This window comes from Rhipicephalus microplus, chromosome 9 (genome assembly GCF_043290135.1).
Source record: "Rhipicephalus microplus isolate Deutch F79 chromosome 9, USDA_Rmic, whole genome shotgun sequence".
Classification (NCBI taxonomy): Eukaryota; Metazoa; Arthropoda; class Arachnida; order Ixodida; family Ixodidae; genus Rhipicephalus; species Rhipicephalus microplus.
Window position 1 is genome coordinate 42,038,500 of NC_134708.1, and position 18,152 is coordinate 42,056,651.

Sequence of the window (18,152 nt, forward strand, 5' to 3'; positions counted from 1 at the left end):
AACGCTATGCCGCGAGCGAATTTTTTCAAACTTGGGCGATGTTCGTTGCAGCGTCTTGTAGACGCTCTAGAAACCTCTTCGCGACGGCTTCCGCTCCGCTCTTGGGGCAAAATCGCTCGCATGTGAAACACGCTTAAGGATGTTCTACGGAGCCCAGCCGCAACGCACGTGCCGGGACCCCTGCCGCATGCAAGCGGGGGACAAATAAGCCAATTGGACCTGCTCCCTTCACTTGGATGCGGCAGGTGTGCCAGCACATGCACTGCGGCTGTGCGGCTAGCGCATGGAACGGCCCTTAACGGCACGAGGTGAAGGGGCACTACAGTTGGCGGGAGGTGCCACCGCCGAGTATCACGACACTTGTGAAAGAGGCATCGGTGGTGGCGAAAGGGCGGGGGGCACCGAACAGTGCAATTTTACGCGTCAATATGCCCGCGCAGGCGATATAAATATCGGTTGTGGGGGACACCACGGCGTAACCATGCGGGGACAACCTTGTGACGTGCATGGTTAGATTGCTACGCCAGCCTTCTGGCGCACAGTCCAAAGCGCGCTTTCGCGTATCCATTCTTTATTAAAGATGATAGTCTTTCTCGAGGATCTTCAACGCAAAAATTTTGGTCTGTCTGTCAGTCTGTACACTTGTCTGTTTGTCCGCCCTTAACGATACCCCAAACGGCGCTAAACCTCAAACGATACCCCAAATGGTCGACCCCATCCACAGCGCCCACCAATGTTGCTCAAGATTATGCGTTCATATTTGTTTGATGGTCAAATAGGAGCAATTATTGCGCATATCTGAGACACTAAACAACACGTCACTATTCTGTATGTGTGCCTTTTTACTAGAAAAGGCGTAAATAAGTAATTCTAAGGACCGTAGCATCTATCACGCTGCTCTGACAATGCAAAGCTTGCGCGAAGAGGCAAGTGTGTCGAACGCTTTGCTTAGACGACACGGTGGTGGCACTTACCCGTCGCGTTGCCTTCTACACCTTATCGCTTCCAAGACAGGCACGCACGCCACGCGCTTCGTTTTCCAAGATAATTAACTGCCAGATAGCGCTCATGTCTCGCATGTGACGTGACTTGATGCGTTCGTTCGCCTTCACTGCACCCTAGAGGCACTGTAATGCAGCGCCTCCAGAACACCATTAACCGATTTTCTAGCACAGTACATCAAATAAACGTTTTGTTCACTCTCTCCAGACGCAAGACTATTGTCTTTCTACGACTATTGCTGTGTAACATGCAGATGTGAGGCCAATCTTATTCTTGTTTTGTAGTTGACTTCATCGAAATCAGTAAAATGTTGTGGTGGTTTCTTCATAGACTGTACGAAATGCCAAATAACTGCTTAAAAAAAAATGCTGCTCATTCTTTACTGCCTGACTGCCGGCGTTATCTGTTATAGCCACCTGCATGAAAGCTTCGGCCGAGTGAGCTGCTTTTATCAACTCTATCGAGTCATTCTGCGTCGAACTGAAGTATATGAACAGGGCGTTAACGCATGCTTGTGGCAAAAAAACAACAACAACATATTTTTCTGCAATACATGTTCGCAACCGTGTTGTTACACTCCTTCTATAGAAGGAGTGTAATAACATGGTTGCCAACCTGTAATAACACAGAAGCCAACCTATAGGTTATCATCTGAAAACGGGTCGTGGTTGACGCGACAAGCATGCGCAGGTTGTAAATGTTCTTGTTTAGCATGCTGAGCCCTATGAGGCACATAACAAGCAGATTCCCCACTTGTGGGAAGGAAGCCACATGTTTACAGCTGCATGCCGCAGCAACCTTTCTGTATATTATTGGAGGAAAACGTGTACAGGCGTGCCTCACTCAGAGTTGTAGGTATAGGTAAACTTTCACATGATTTCACTTGCTGTGGCACAATCGTAATATTTATCTGTTACCCCCATTGCGCAAGCTTTTTGTACGGTTTTAACACAGTGCCCATTTGATCGCCATCGAGCAGGGGGAAAATTTTCGGAGGATTGCATCAGTTCTGCACATTTTGGAAAGGTGTAAATGGTGATATAAAAATGCGGTGTTGACCGGGCTCGATTACGATAGCAAGTGCAGCATGTGCCAGACGGCCATATTACTTCGCACCCTTCAAGGAGCATGCGGCAAGGTTTTAATTACCGCGATATAAATTGCAATTTAGTGTTTCAGTACAAATATCCCTGTCGAGCGCTTACAGCTTCCTTGATAAGCTGTATGAGATTTTGCGGCAGCTGTAGGAAGCTGAATACTTTTTCTCTTGTCGCTGAAAACAACATCTGGAAGAACAAGTGACCGTGTTTAAGGGCCTACTCTACAGGTGTAATCTATAATCAAGGAGGAATGTGAGCTGAAGTCTACAGTCACGGACGGAAACCGCCCGAAATCCGTGTGCTCGGGAACCCACACGAGGACAACGTATAACATGGACACCCGAAAAGGGGGTGTTGCAAGGCGCAGACTGTGCTAAACGTTACCTCAGCAAGAAAAGTAACCTTCAGCAAAAAAGGCTCCAGCAGCACATGCGTACGATGTAAGAGAGAAGGTTTGATCGAACGCGCTGGCGGAACGCGCGGAAGAAACCAGACAAGAAATAGACCAGAGTAAGTTAAAGATAACGGAAAGAAAAGAATTTGACTTCTTGGATTTATCTTGACTTTCTGACAATTCATACATTGACGCACATTCTTAAACTCAGCGACGGCCACTTCCCACACATGCACGCATGTTGCTACGTCGTATTTCAAAGCATACATATTCATTTAACATACATAATCGTTCGCACACTGTGAACGAGGCTCCAGAGCGGGAACACACACCTTCCGTTTTTATGTGCACATTTGCGGTCGGCGTTCACTTTGACCCTATGGACACAATAAGCACAATAAGCACAACAATAAAATATGAGAGGTGACTTGGCATCACGCTCTTGCAAAGCATGGTAGGGGTAAAAGTGAAATAGCACGTCTGGCTCCTTCTGCTACGGATCGCACTGTATATATGTATCACGGAGCAGAATAGTACTACGCCACATAGAGTTTCCTCAAATTAAATATAGGGGACTCTGGCGCTACGATCGTTTAGTGGCCATGGGAATGATGGGTAGTACACAGATTTGCCTGGTATTCGGGTGACCAACCGTACTTGCAGCTTCGTCTATTGCTGGTTTCGGTTTCGTTTTGAAAGAAATAACGAATCTTTTCGAATTACGTGACCCGATTCTAAATGGTAAGCCTAAAAACATGAGGTGGTGAAGCGCAACCGTTGAACATTTGTTGATTTTTGTTTCGTGAGAAAACAGCTCCAAGCTACACGAACATGCACGGAGCCAGAAGATTAGACAAATCTGTGTACGAATTATGTCCATGGTCGCTGAAGCGCCGTGCGTTGCAGCTCCCATAAGACACCAGCGCCAGAGTTTCCTCTAGTGTATATTAGGAAACTACGCTACGCCATTTCTAGCCTTTCTCGCATTTTTTTCTGATTGTGTAGCCTCCAGTAGTTCGCACGCATGAAGTGAGAGCAAAACAACGCAGTTTATAATTGGTACCACAACGAAGTCGCGCTTAAAAACAACGCATTCTGCCACCCGCTTTTCTTCGCCAGAGTGAGGCGAGATAACGTGATTCAACCCTGCACGTCACAGCGATTGCAGCGTCCGTTCCTCCTGTGGGACTCGCGCCCAATACGCCCCCTTTTGTTCACAGGCACAGTCCCTCAGAGTCTGGCCATATACGTGATCGCAATAGAAATAACGGCTATCGTAATCTACGATGCCTTTGATCAAGTGCATCAAAGTAATGCTGGGAAAGTTTATTATTTGGTAAGATGGCGTGTTCGGGTAATGTTCGAGTGAGGAAGAGTAATCGACAGAGGCAAAGAAATATAAACGTGCTTAGTGAATACTGATTGCACATATGAATGGCGTTTTCGGCTTAAATGGAATAATCAACTACTTCCAGCAGTACATTGTGTGTTGTGTTTAAGGCCAAGGTACTCGCGCAATTGCATCTCACACAGAGAAAAAAGCCACCTTCTTTTGTTTCGATCCACTGCACATTTATCTTTCTACTCTTTGCAGAAAGCAGGTTGCTACCCCAAGATACACGACCCAAGCATTGGGAAAGTCTAAGGCAAACGCAAATGACGCACAATTGTTCTGGTCGTCGACTGGCTTTACTGGTCCAATGATTGCACGCCTGAAACGTTCAGTGACGCAGTGATTCGGAAGTAGATGACACATTTCAGAAATATTCGTTTAGATGTAGAAAATGCGCAAATAAAGAAGCGAGTAAATGCTTTGCTTACTAGGGAAGTATTGATAGAATGTCTGTTCATCTGTCAGCTTTAGGTACGTGGATTTTGCGTATGAATATGACATCCTGACCATTAAAGAGGATGTGATTTGAGCACCCAACAATCTGGGGTCTTCAACAAAAAAGAGAAGTTGAAGGGTCTATTCCGTTTATACTTCTATGAAAAATAGGCTCTACAAGAATATTTCGGTTCAATATAAGGCCCCAGAATTCACTGCTTATAAGCTCCACTACTAACCATCCAGGACCACCGTATTAACACAGCATGTGTGACATCGTGTGCTGCATGGAGAAGAGTCGTCGTCTCTTACCGTAACTTTAACTTTGCTAATCGTTTACTTTCGAAGCCGGGCGGAAAAACGCTGAAATTAATCGATTGAGCACGTCACTCATCGTAGAACCCAATCGCCTGACGGAGTGCAAATGCTCGCCAAAGCAATCTACTTACTACGTCACAACTCGTGAGCGCGCAATTGCTGCCCGACTTTCAGGCCACTCACACCCTTAGAAATAATCATTTATTATTGACATACCCAACCAAATGCAATTAAATTTTCCCAACTTGTTCGTGGACGTGCAAGGAATAACCCACGTAACGCGGAATACGATTGAAAAGTGAATGCCGTAGCCGTTTGCATGTGTCCGGCACATGCGTACTTTCAGACTTCGGCGTATTCGTTTGAATGTTTCGTGAAAGCTTAGTTGTCTTTACTCTGACATCAGACGAAGTTGAGCACGATCCCTGTTTAGCTTGTCGTTCAGATATCTCCTCACCAGTTCGACACAACAGTAGGCAGAGTTGTGCGGTGTTTGATCAGAAACCCGCATTACACAAGCCAAAGACTTGGCAAATGACTCACTTAGAAAGTGCTGCTCTCTCCTTTAAAAGGCCGATGTTCTCGAAAAAAAAAATGGTCCCGTATATGCAGGTTTCCCTGCAAATGTCGTTGAAAGACGCTTGTCTTGCCTCTGTAGAGAGAGAAGAAAACGTTTATTTGATGTTATGAGCAAGAAAATTGCTGAATTGTATTCCGGAGGCAATGCGTTAGAGTGCCTCGATCCGTGCAGCAAAGGCGAACGAGCGTATCAAGGCACGTTTTAAGGCACGTGAGACACGAGCGCTATCGGTCAGTTATATTCGAAAACGAAAAAAAGTGTGCGCGCCCGTCTCGGAGACAAAGTGTAGAACGCAAAGCGACGGCCAGGTGCCACCACCATGTCGTCTTAGCAAATTGTTGTAAAAACACTTGCATTTTTTTGCATAGCGTTGCATTGTCAGCGCTGCGTGATAAACGGTACGGTCCTTAGAGTTACTTATGTATGCCTTCTCTAGTATAAAGACACACATACAGAATGTTGATGTGTTGTTATTGTGCCTCAGATACGCGCAATAATTGTTTTTAATTGACAATCGCACAAGTATGAACACTGAAACTTGAGCATTATTGGTGGGTGCTGCGGATGGGGTTAGATAATGGCCGTTTGGTGTAACGTTTCGGCAGAAAAACCGACAAACGTACATACATACTCACAGACTGGCAGACCTAAATTGTTGCGTCGAAGTAACCCAAGAACGACTACACGTCGTGTTGCTTCCAGTAAAAAAACCGATATCATTATGAATTGCAATGCGTTATTGCATATTGAAATAAATCTATCAAAGTTTTCATTTCATGTACACAGATTTCTCTTCAAAGCTAATGACAGCTAGGACAGCGTTCGAATAAACCCTACGTGAATACATCCCCGGCGACTGGAGTGGAAGCTCCAAGACAACGAAGTCGCACACTCCTGGTTGTGGTATAGTTTGAGACATTAGGTACGATTTGTCCGAGTTGTTCTGGGCGTAGACGGGAGACAGCAGGTGACACACCAGCGGCGGCTTTTCTGTGTACCACATACACAAAAAAAATTGGCAGATCCCACGTACAGTGGGAATCGATGATAAGCGAAGCACGAATGAAAAATGTTGATATGTAACTTTAAAAACAGCACAACGTTACGAGATGGAGGTAAACGATGCCGTACATGACTTCCGTGTCATGATTTTTATGTTTGGATATGTCATTTACCTTCGTCATCTATTCACGTCACGTGATACCAAATTTAGTATATGTGGGGCTAGCGAAACGGCCACGAGCACGCTATGAGCGTGGTATGTTGTCGTGTTCTTACATGACACGCGTGTCAGGATTATCATGTTTGCCCCAGTCACATATTTCGTCATCCATTGATATCATGAACACCAAATTAGGTATATGTGGAGCTAGCAACATGGCCGCGAGCGCATGATGAAGGGCTCAATATACTCCAATGTAGCGTTGAAACGTGCGCACACTGGGCACAGCGACGCTACGTTAGCGAAACGCGAGCACTTATAATCTGACGCCAGGCGCGACCAGCGTCCGTCAGCGCGGCCCGACGGCAACCGGTGCGAAATGCGACACGCTTCATTTCGCGCCGATGCGTTACCCAGACAACACTGTGTCTTCCTTTTTTTCGTGACGGAGGGACGCCAGATGCGCTGAAACGCGCCTGCGTCAAAGGAACGCAGCGCGGGGTGCGCCTGCAAATATATGGCAGGACCGGTGCCTGGCGTGGCAACGCCTGCGGGACGTGACGAAATCAACACCGGCGAGCGCGTGCACCAGGTCACGTCGAAATGTATTGGCGTCTTCACTGTGGCAAGTAATCGTGTTCTAACATGACACGCATCTCATGATTATTATGTTTGCATCTATCACATAGCTTCGTCATCCATTGGCGTCGTGTAATAGCGAGTTTGGTACATGTGAAGCTAGCGAAATGGTCGCGAGCGCATCGTGAGCATAGCACATGGTCATGTTATTACGTGACACGCATCTCATGATTATCATGTTCGCACCAGTCACACACCTCCGTCATCCATCCATGTACCTACCGTAATACCAAATTTGGTATATGTGACGCTAGCGAAACGGCCGCGAGAGCATCCTGAGCGTAGAACGTAGTCATGTTGTTACATGACACGCATGTCGTGATTTTCATGTTAGGGTTTGTCACTTGTGTTCACCATGCAATCATACCATACCATACCAGTTTTTCAGCATGCCTCGTGAACGAGACCACCGCAAGATTTTACAGGACCATGAAATGTAAATTATGAAATTCATGACATACATGTCATGGGTTTCATGTTCATCATCAGCCTGACTACGTCCACTGCAGGACAAAGGCCTCTCCCATGTTCCACCAGTTAACCCGGTCCTGTGCTTGTTGCTGCCATTTTATACCCGCAAACTTCTTAATCTCATCTGCCCACCTAACCCTCTGTCTCCCCCTAACCCGTTTGTCTTCTCTGGGAATCCAGTTAGTTACCCTTAATGACCAGCGGTTATCCTGTCTACGCGCTACATGCCCGGCCCATGTCCATTTTCTCTTCTTGATTTCAACTATGATATCCTTAACCCCCGTTTGTTTCCTAATCCACTCTGCTCTCTTCTTGTCTCTTAAGGTTACACCTACCATTTTTCTTTCCGTTGCTCGCTGCGTCGTCCTCAATTTAAGCTGAACCCTCTTTTTAAGTCTCCAGGTTTCTGCTCCGTAGCTAAGTATCAGCTAGATACAGCTGTTATATACCTCCTTTGCCTGCGCTACCATATATGACCATGCTACCCTACCAACAAGCCCAAATTGCCACCCTCACTGTTCTGAACTCGTTCTGATATCTCTGTCAGGTATTCTTTGTGACTAGACGAAATAAGGGAGGCGTGCTCGAGTTAAGGGCAAACAAGAGTGAGGTAAGCTAGCTTGCGAACATTCGGAGGAGCATTTCTTAGACTTTGACGCAGGTATCCCAAAGATTAGGAAGCCTTGGCTGTAACGGAGGTGATGTGCTCTGACCAAGAAAGATTTGATGTGAATTTAATTACAAGCCATGCTACGAGTCAACACAGTTCCACTGAGTTTACGAAATCTGCGTACTGCTTGAAGCCAAAATCGCAGTTATCACTGCCAGGGTCACTTTACGCGCACCATGAGCGGCTAGCGAATACTTCGCTAGTTCATCGCAAATCAGTGTCTCCCTGTGACGTCACACTATCATGACACGTCAACGAGAAGTTGCCTTCGCGATATCGAAACCAAAAATGTTTTTTTTAAGGCAGCGGTATTAGTGCACTATGCGATGAATGCTGAGGCACCACTAAAGTCATTATAGGTTGCGCGACCACATCGCTCTTATTCAAAACAGCGATTCGAAAATATTCGAAATTCGTGTCAGTACTTCTTTGAGTGAAGGATAATAGAACTTTGACGGACCTATTTTTGATGCTGAAACTTTATGGAGTACGCGCACTACTTGGACACGCTGGTTTATATACGTCACTGAGTAATGAAGTTACAAATACTAACTGATAAATATGTGATACACTCAAGGTTTAGCCTTTTAACTGCGAACACGAATAAGGAAAGCACACGACGATTGCTGACCCACAACGGTAGGCTTCTTTCGACAAAATAGAGAAATGTGTACTAAAAAATTTTAAATGACTCAATCCTATTGCGTCACATGATAATTTTGATATATATCGGAGCATAATGAATGACAAACCCTTGCATCATATTTCGGCGTCTAACAGAAGGGTTTATGCCGTTCTCCGTTCTCTTGGATATTTTCTCCTACAAAAACTTTTTCTGCGTACGTATTCCCACACGGAATCTACGACCAAATTACTCTTTTTTTAGATAAGTAGCAGCTCTTTGATTACGTGCGTAATGCCATACGCACTCGCATCCGTACGTACTTGCCCGAACACGTTCCCCTCGCCACAAGTGTGGGAACAGTGCCAAGTAGGTGACGCCGCAGCTGCGCGTTGCCGTCACGCTCCCTTGGCAGTGCGCGCTGACGTCACTTTCTCCCTCGCCTGTCGCGCGCTCGCCGCAGCGCCCGCAGCTGCCACTTCGTCCGCTCTCTCGCAACACGTGCCGCTACCACCGCTCCCTACCACCGCTCGCTACGTCCGCTTGCTACACCGCGGTCTCATCGGTTCACGCGCAATAAACTTGACGCGCGTTCAACGTACGCGTTGACACATGTTCGTGCGTGCCACTTCTCTCTTGCTTCACCCTGTCCACCACTCCCTGCTTGGCATCCAAGCAGGGTTCCTTTGGGGAAGATCGTGTAAGCTTACGTCCAAAATAAGCCTTTATTGCAACATGGCGCTCGCGGCTTTTTTTCACGTTTTTTGTCGATCTTCATTCTAGCGTTCAAATGTTCATCAACATTCAATACTAACTTGCTTAGTTTTGTGTAAAAGCGGATACGAGGGTCAGGAATATTTGATTAAAATCTATTGAATATTGAATTGAATCTCTACCAAGTTGCTGTGATCTGTCATAGATACAAAATACATTCGTCACAGCTTTTGTTCTCGTGATGGGCAATATAACAATGGACCACGCAATCATAGTGAAAACAAGCGGCCACGTTGTGCGCCAGTCAGACTCACTACTGAAAAGACCTCCTGTCTGTGGTGTGGTTGAAGTTGGCATCCTGGTTGAATGAGGCGGCGTCGAGGTTGTACTTGGCGTCGTGGTTGTAGTTGGCGTCGTAGTTGTACTTGGCGTCATAGTTGTACTTGGTGTCGTAGTTGTACTTGGTGTCGTAGTTGTACTTGGTGTCGTAGTTGTACTTGGTGTCGTAGTTGTACTTGGCGTTGTGGTTGTAGTTGTCTTAGTCGACGTTCTCGTAAGCGTCGTACTAGAAGTTGTCTTCACTGGCGTCGTCGCGCTTGTCGGAGTCGTCGCCGGGCTGGACGGCTTCGCAGTGGTCGTTGTAGTTCTGAGGCTGGCCGCTGCGATGGTGCTCGAAGCCATTGATGTAGTAGTTTGGCTGCTTGCCGTCGTAGTAGGTGGTGCCGTAGTCGTTTTGGCTTTTGTAGATTTTATGACGTCTAATTGAAAAAAAAAGAGACAAAAGTGCTGTGACTATATTATACGCCGATTCTAATACGCCAATGAAACTTCGATGAAACATCATAATACGCCAATTTATACGTTATAGTAGCTCTTTCCGATTTAACTGTAGCTAAATAACTACCTATTTTGAAGTCATCGAGCAGAGAAAATTTATGCTTTTGAGGAGGCTCGCGGAAAACGGCTCGTCGAAGGACTAGTTGAACAGAGTAGCACTTTCAGAAAAGTGAGTGCATGCAACGCTGCACTGCACAACTAATTTAAACAAAAACGAATTTATTATGCAAAAAGTTTACTTCATCAAAGTTAGATGAATTAGGCTCCTTCTGAGCCACTAGAAGATGTAACAAAAACGTGTACGAAATTGTGTATATGGCTTTTCAAAGTTTTAAAAACGCTTGTTCTACTTACTTGGAATGTTAACATGCGCTGCGCACACACACACACAAAAATAACGAGCAGAACAACAACATCAATTTTGTGATGAAACAAGATCAGTGAATGCAAAAGCAAATAATTGTAAGCGTGTCTGGCACCGCGAGGTAAAGAGTATGTAGTATCGTGATACGACGTACTTCTAAACGTATGTTGTGTGCTTTCCAATAAAGAGAACGCAAAAGCGCGAACTGTGTAACACAAATGCAGCATCGTATTTGATACGCAGTCCTCTACGCATGTCAAACGTGTTGACATGCCATGAGAAGACAGTGAAAAAAAAAAGCATCAAGCAATCGTCAAAGCGATACCGCGTTGCTTAGAAAATAGCAGCAAAATCATTGACAAAAAAGCAGAGGTTCACATATGAAGTTCGAATCGACCCGAAAAGGCTGGCTCCGGCTCCGTGTTCGCCTGCTGATTTGGAGAGTGAAGAGTGACAACAAGGTGGCTGACAGGAAGCAGCGACCGGAGATAGCACACAAATTGAAGCAGAACGTTGCCGTTTGAAGGATGCTTTAGTCAAAAACTGTTGACCATGACTAGGAGATACAGTGAACGTCGCTTCACTTGTGTCATTCCTGCGAATGAAAGAAAAATACGCGAAAAAGGGAATGTGCTGGAGTGAGTTTCCTCGAAGTTTAATATTAGTATTGATCATTGTGAAGCACCCAAACACCATGTTCAAGAATGCTGATCAAGATTGATGCCAAGAGAAACGCCAAATCCAAGATTATGACATTTTTATCGACTACAAAAGCTTCGATACGCAATCTGCTTTCCTCCTCTTGAAAACCTTCTCAATTTCAGTATTTTCTTCCAAACACCACGAGCACCCAGCTGAATTCCCCGACTATGTCGGCCCTGAAACCAGGAACTTTATGATGTGCTGTCCTTATGACGCTCGGCAAAATGAGGCAAACTCCCTTAATAAACACAAATCAGCGGCTGCTTACAATTATACAAATTGTATCGGTTACAACCCCATGTCCATGTAAAAAACTCCCAAGCATTTCCCCGAGGGTGAACATGGTTAAGTGCGAATACACGGGGTGATGCTATGAGGGGTATTTATTAATTCGCACTATTATATTTATTAATCACACTATGGTGCCTTCATGGTGTAATGGTTGCTGGGAATCGCAATTTGATCACACGGGGGAGTTTACGTTAACTCACTGGCGTTAATCACTGGCGAAGACTGAGAGAGAAGGCGGGCGCGCGAGAGAGAGGGGTGTGCGCGCAGCTGCAGCGAGCGAGGGGAGCGGAGGAGCGAGCGAAGGGGGAGGGGGTATAAGGCGCGTTACTGACACCGATATCAGCGTCGCGTCCGTGGCTTATTCGGTAGAGCGTCGCGCTGCGGCCCGCCAAGTCCTCTTTCTTTTAAAGATAGAGAGAAGACTGCGGACGCCGCCGACGGCGGTGGATGGTTTGGGGTCGCTTATAAAGCGTATTCACACTTAATATATCTTAGTAGAGGGCAGTAACCAGATGTGACCACTCTCTGAAAATAAGAGAACAATTATAGACCATCTCCCCGAAGGGATCCCTGATGGAACGCGAAGCAGCAGTGGAGCGCACGTCATTGACCCGATTGAAACGCGTGTCGACGCGGGCGCTGGAAAAACCGTTCGAAGCGAAACTCCTTGCGTTTACATGAGTTTCATCGCAGATAGACTGTTCGCTCGATGTGCGCTCAAAAATTGCGAGTGGTGGAGAGGCTGAAGCGAGACGCGGCGAGCGGTGAGAGCCTCTAGGGAGAGAGTGACGTGAACGCGCACGCACTGCGAGGGAAGGCGTGAGCTACTTGGCACCGCCCCAACACCTGCGGCCAGGGGAGCGCGGTGCGGATGGAGGGACAGCGTTACACAGGCTAGTTGAAGAGCTACTTCACATCTCAAAGTTAGAAGCGAACAAATGTCAACCAACACTCGTTTTTTTTCACACACAATCTACCATTGGAGTCGGCTTCCACCGGTGATTAAGAGTGTCGCACTGAAACATCACTCAGAGACATACTGTTGCAGGTATAGCTACATTTTTTATGTTCATCTTGTTTTCATCGTTATTCTTATGTAAGAATACCTTATACTGTGTATCTCCCCCCACCCCTGTAATAATGCCTTCAGGCGCTGCAGGTAATTTGAATAATTAAGTAAATAAAAACCAACGCATCACCACTTCGGTTCTATTTTTCTAGGATCACCAGTGCGAGCTCCAGGATTGACACCGGCGTGCCACTCCACCAATGACGTCACACGTGACGTTTCGTTCCAGGTCACGTGACCACAGTTCTCGGGGCTGCAGATAAGCTGTCCTCTCTGAGACACGATAAAAAGTGCCGTGGTAGAGACGCGGGACCAAGACTGGTGTAGCGTCACCTGCAAAACAGCTGGAACCATGCCAGGAGGTTTTACAGCTATCCCTTAAATATTCAAATAATATTAATGACATAGCTAAGTAACATCTTCAAAGAGCATGAATACAATGCAGACTTGGCCTGCCGTAGCCTCACTGGGCTTAAAACGCACAACTGACAGACAGCAGACACAATTTCAGATTTAAAAAAAATCACGGCGTATCCACGGAGTGAATAATGATGAGTGGGGCGAAGCGTCTGTCTGTCTGTCTGTCTGTCTGTCTGTCTGTCTGTCTGTGACGGACAGACGGACGTTTTGCCTCACTCATGATCATTAACTCCGTGCATATGCAGTGAATTTCTTAGGACAGCGCCATCTATTCTCTTTACACATCAACTATACGAAAACCACTGACGTCATCTAGATATAATATTTCCAAGAACACATTCGCACGACGCCATCTAGTGAGCACTTCTTGAAACTAACTAGAAGTGGTGGCCACTGCAACACTCTGTTGCGAGGTAAGGACCCACACCCTACCGAGTTCGGCCCTTAAAAAGTCAGGAATTGGGTTACGCTTGTTACAAAAGCACGCGTACCCAAACCCCACCAATGCTAACGTTTTCTATCCCGACGTGTACGCCAGCGACACGTGGCGCTTGTGCGGACACATGGCGACACTCGCACACGTGCTCTGGGAGTGTTTCTAGAAACGCTCGTGCCGACGCTACCTGAAACCAGTGGATTATGTCCCTCAAAAGCTTCCTTATCGCAGCAGGTCCACGAAGCGGCCGCCAGCTGCATACCCTGACGTGTGAGACTCCCGATATACGATAAGCGCGTCCTGCAGGACAAAAGTAGTGTTTTAAAGATGATAGTCTTTCTTGGGGACCTTCAACGCAAAAATTTTGGTCTGTCTGTCTGTCTGTCTGTACATTTGTCTGTTTGTTCACCTTGAACGGCATTGGGTACTCGAAACTGCTGACCCCATCCGCAGCGCCCACCTATGTTGCTCAAGGTTGAGTATTCATGCTTGTGAATTGTCAATTAAAAAGCAATTATTGCGCATGTTTTGGGCACCATAAAACGTATATATTTTGCAAGTGCGTCTCTTACTAGAAAAAGCATACATAAGTAATTCTAAGGACCATAGCGCCTATCACGCTGCGCTGACCATGCAACGCTTGCACGGAAAGCCGAGTGTTTCCAACGCTTTGCTAAGACTACACGGTGGTGGCACCTACCCATCGCCTTGCGTTCTACATCTTATCACCTCTGAGACTGGTGCACACGCCCGTCTCAGAGCCACGCGCTTTGTTTTCTAAGACAACTGCCAGATGGCGCTTATGTGTCACGTGTGACGTGACTTGATGTGCTCGTTCGCCTCCACTGCACGCTCGAGGCACTCTAACGCAGTGCCTCCAGAATACCATACACCGATTTTCTTGCTCAGAACATCAAACAAATGTCTTGTTCACTCTCTCTACACGCCAGACTATCGTCTTTCGACGACATTTGCAGATTACATGCAAATACGGGGCCAATTTTTTTCATTTATTTTATTCGAGCAATACGCAAAACAGATGCGCCCGTAACACAGTGCGTGAGAGAAGAAAGGTGACACTGGTACGTATGATGCCGTCTAGACGGAAATGAATTTTGCCATGACATATTTAAAACCGACATAACCATACAGTAAGAATACAATCAGTCTTTCGGCGAGGTAATAAAAAGCAAAAAAGATAAAAAAACGGATATAATATGCATATTTTTTTTAAATAATAAACAGTTTTGTGGACCTTAAAACTACACGGTTACCTTAAGGCTTTAACACCACAATGGCATTTATCGAAGGAAAAGAGCAGACATCACGAAGAAAATAAAAATTAATGAGCAGAAATTGCTTCGGGTCATATTTTATTTTTGCGGGTGGTTAATTAAAGATCATGACACAAGGTTAAACGTGAATTATACTTGAGAAAACGCATTCTTCGACTTAGTGGATACATAAATCTTGGAAAGTTGAGGCATGGATATCACGGGCATTACATCTAGACCAACGCATGACATATTGGACAACACTAGTATCGTCTATGTCCGCACTCACTTGTCGTGCTTTCCTTTTCTAACTTCACGATTAAAATACTGCGCACAGCTCACGAGTACGCCAAACAACGAAAAAATCAACATCACCTTTATCCCGTCCTTTGTTCTTATTCGTGGGCGCTGGTACTGCACATGATTTCAACATGAACAATGATCCACTAGTTCAACTTACCGTGTTACCGACCCTAACTACAGATACCGGTTGCTAAACTTCGATTTCAGGAATGACGTACGGCTGTGGCGGTCGAGTTTGGATAGAGTCAAAACGATTGAGGCCTGTGTACTGTGAAAGGTGAGTGCAGCTTAAAGAACCCCCAGGTGGTCGAAATATCCGGAGCCCTCCACTACGTCGTCTCTTATCGTATGATGGTTTTTGGCTGTTAAAGCCCAGATATAGTGAGCGTAGTGAACAAATGCACGTTTCATCGTCACATGTATAACTTCTTAATCTGCAGACATCATCAACGTGTGCCAGTTCGAGCTCGTCTCCAATGGAGCACTTCCTCCGAAGGACATTATTACAATTGACCTAGCAATGAAAGCGGGGAAAATATAATGCTAGCTTTCTTCTAGAGAAATAGCATGTCCTTACTAATACTCATGGACACGCCTAGCGAGAAAATAGGAGCGCGGGCCACATGTCTATATTAGCGACGCCTAACTGGGCTCATGGAGTTCCCTAAAATTAACTAGAGGTGCTCTGTCCCTGCAATCGTTCAGCGACCACGGGAATGATGGGCAATACACACATCTGCCTAGTCTTCGTGCTTGCGGGCTGCGAATCGTATTTGCGGCTTCGTTTATTGCTGTGTTTCGCTTTTGTTTTGAAAGAAGGATTCAACCCCTTGAACTTCATGACACGATTTGGAAAGGTAAGTCTAGAAGAACAAGGTGGTGAAGTGCAACCGCTGAACATTTGCTGATTTTTGTTTCGTGAGAAAACGGCTGCAAGCCACACGAACTAACACGGAGCCAGAAGCAGGCCAGAAGTACGAAGATTAGACAAATGTGTGTACTACCGACCATGCTCGCTGAAGCGCTGTGCGTCGCATTTCCCATAGACACTAGCGCCCTAATTGCCTCTAGTGTATATTAGGGAACTCTATGCCTGTGATGATACGAAGCTTCGCACATGCGCGGTTTGTTTGCGGCGGGGTTATATCTTTCTATTGGACGCAGAGCACCATAAGTGAGCGTCTTCGATAAGCTGCGCTAAGATGACGTGGTTCGTGTGATTATAAATATTCTCGTAGCAGACGTATACTGCTACATGTGCCGGGAGTCAAGCTGATGTATAGGCATCGCTGTCAAAAGTGTCTGGCACGCACTCCCATGTTGGCGCGAACAATGCTGACGACTGTATACTGTCGTGAGCACATGTGACAGGGAAACAAACAAACCAGTGCGTGGCCAATAGCCTGAAATGCTGATTCGACAGACACTCGGATGGCACTGTCAAAACTAAAGCTGATTGAAAGGTTGACGCTTTCCCGTGCAGCAACCACTCGTCTGCCTTTGGGATGTGCGAGACATATGACAGTAGTAACAGCTTGATATTGCCTGCTGCAGGGCTCACGCGAGGCAAAAAGCAGTACTGCGTCGCAAACTCTTATCTTGCCGTTTCTTTAATTCAGTTTCCCACACAAATGAATCAAAAAGTGATATTTAGCATTGGGTGGGGGGAGGGGAGGGGTATTGCAACAATTCCACCCTCATTGATTGAATGAAGCAGACAGAGTGCGCGTTTCTACTACACGCTGCTGTTGCTCAGTCGCAAGCGGAGAAAACGAAGTGTAATAAATATATCGCGCACGACAGTCGGGCGATTATGCGAGACAAGAGAGGCCGAGCATGCAACGGCATACCGAACCAGGGTAGGCGACAATCACAACAGGTATTCCTCACGTCACGTGAACGACCGGCTGGCGTCGCGAATTGAGCTGCAGCTGAGACTGGATACGCCGGAAGAGATTAATGCGCTCGTTCTTTTCATTTCCGGGTTCGGTTCAGGGAACGTTTAGGAACCGAGTGAAGGACGGAGTAGGGCAGGGAGGGTCGCCAGTGTGTTCTCTAACAGGTTCCTTCTGGCTCGTCTTGTGGAACCAATCGTCAAAATTCCGCGTTAGACATGAAAGTAACGTTGCATTCAGTTGAAATAAAGTTAAAACTTGCTCACTTGAAGAAGGAATCCTTCGTGAATGGCCCGCGTGCTTCTTTACGACGTGGTTGCTTTTCGTTCGCGCAACTGGTTCGTAGCCACTACGGTGCTGCGAGGCTCGTACGGGGACTGCTGAAGGCACGCAGGTGGTGACCGTATCACCGTCATTGCATTCTTAATAACCACGACTAATGGCTACGCTCAGTGACGGACAGAAGTGCGGCACGACAGGGCGACCTTTGCACAGCACGTGTTCACGTCGCCCTCTTCTCGGCAGTCGATTCCGTTGTCTGACACGACAGGCGCCAGCTAGAGACTTGCGCACGAAACGCTTCCAGGAGTAGCTGTGGGTGCTGCCACCTGTCCAGAAGCGTGGGAGAATCCCGGGGGAAGGCAGAAGAAGAATGATGCTGCTATCACTAAATCAGCCGGTTCGTTCTTGTTCTTGTCGCCTAGAAAATCTTGGCCTGCATGCCCAAGCACTCACCCTGCGTGCGCCTCCGCTGACGTCATCGTCGTCACTGTCTTTGCACGCCAGCACGCGATAACCTTTGATAACAAAAACTACCGAACAAAGATGATGATGATAAGTAGAATTTAACGTCCCGAAACCGCCTTATGATTATGAGAGACGCCGTAGTGGAGGGCTGCGGAAATTTTGACCGCCTAAGGTTCTTTAGCGTGCCCCTAAATCTGAGCACACGGGCCTACAACATTTTCGCCTCCGTCGGAAATGCAGCCGCCACAGCCGGGATTCGATCTCGCGACTTGCGGGTCAGCAGCCGAGTACCTTAGGCACTAGACCACCACGGC

The 18,152-nt window shown here is 46.6% G+C and overlaps 1 protein-coding gene across 1 annotated transcript in view; it reads right to left on the bottom strand.

Annotated features, from left to right (window-relative positions):
• LOC142772238 (uncharacterized) overlaps nt 1-18,152 on the bottom strand; it is a 30,778-nt gene that overhangs the window by 10,998 nt on the left and 1,628 nt on the right. The window contains exons 2-4 of the mRNA XM_075874433.1: nt 17,358-17,513; nt 12,922-13,107; nt 6,060-6,212 (exon numbers count right to left, since the gene is read on the bottom strand). Coding sequence (XP_075730548.1) covers nt 6,060-6,212; nt 12,922-13,107; nt 17,358-17,513 — 495 coding nt within the window. The remainder of the gene's footprint in view (nt 1-6,059; nt 6,213-12,921; nt 13,108-17,357; nt 17,514-18,152) is intronic.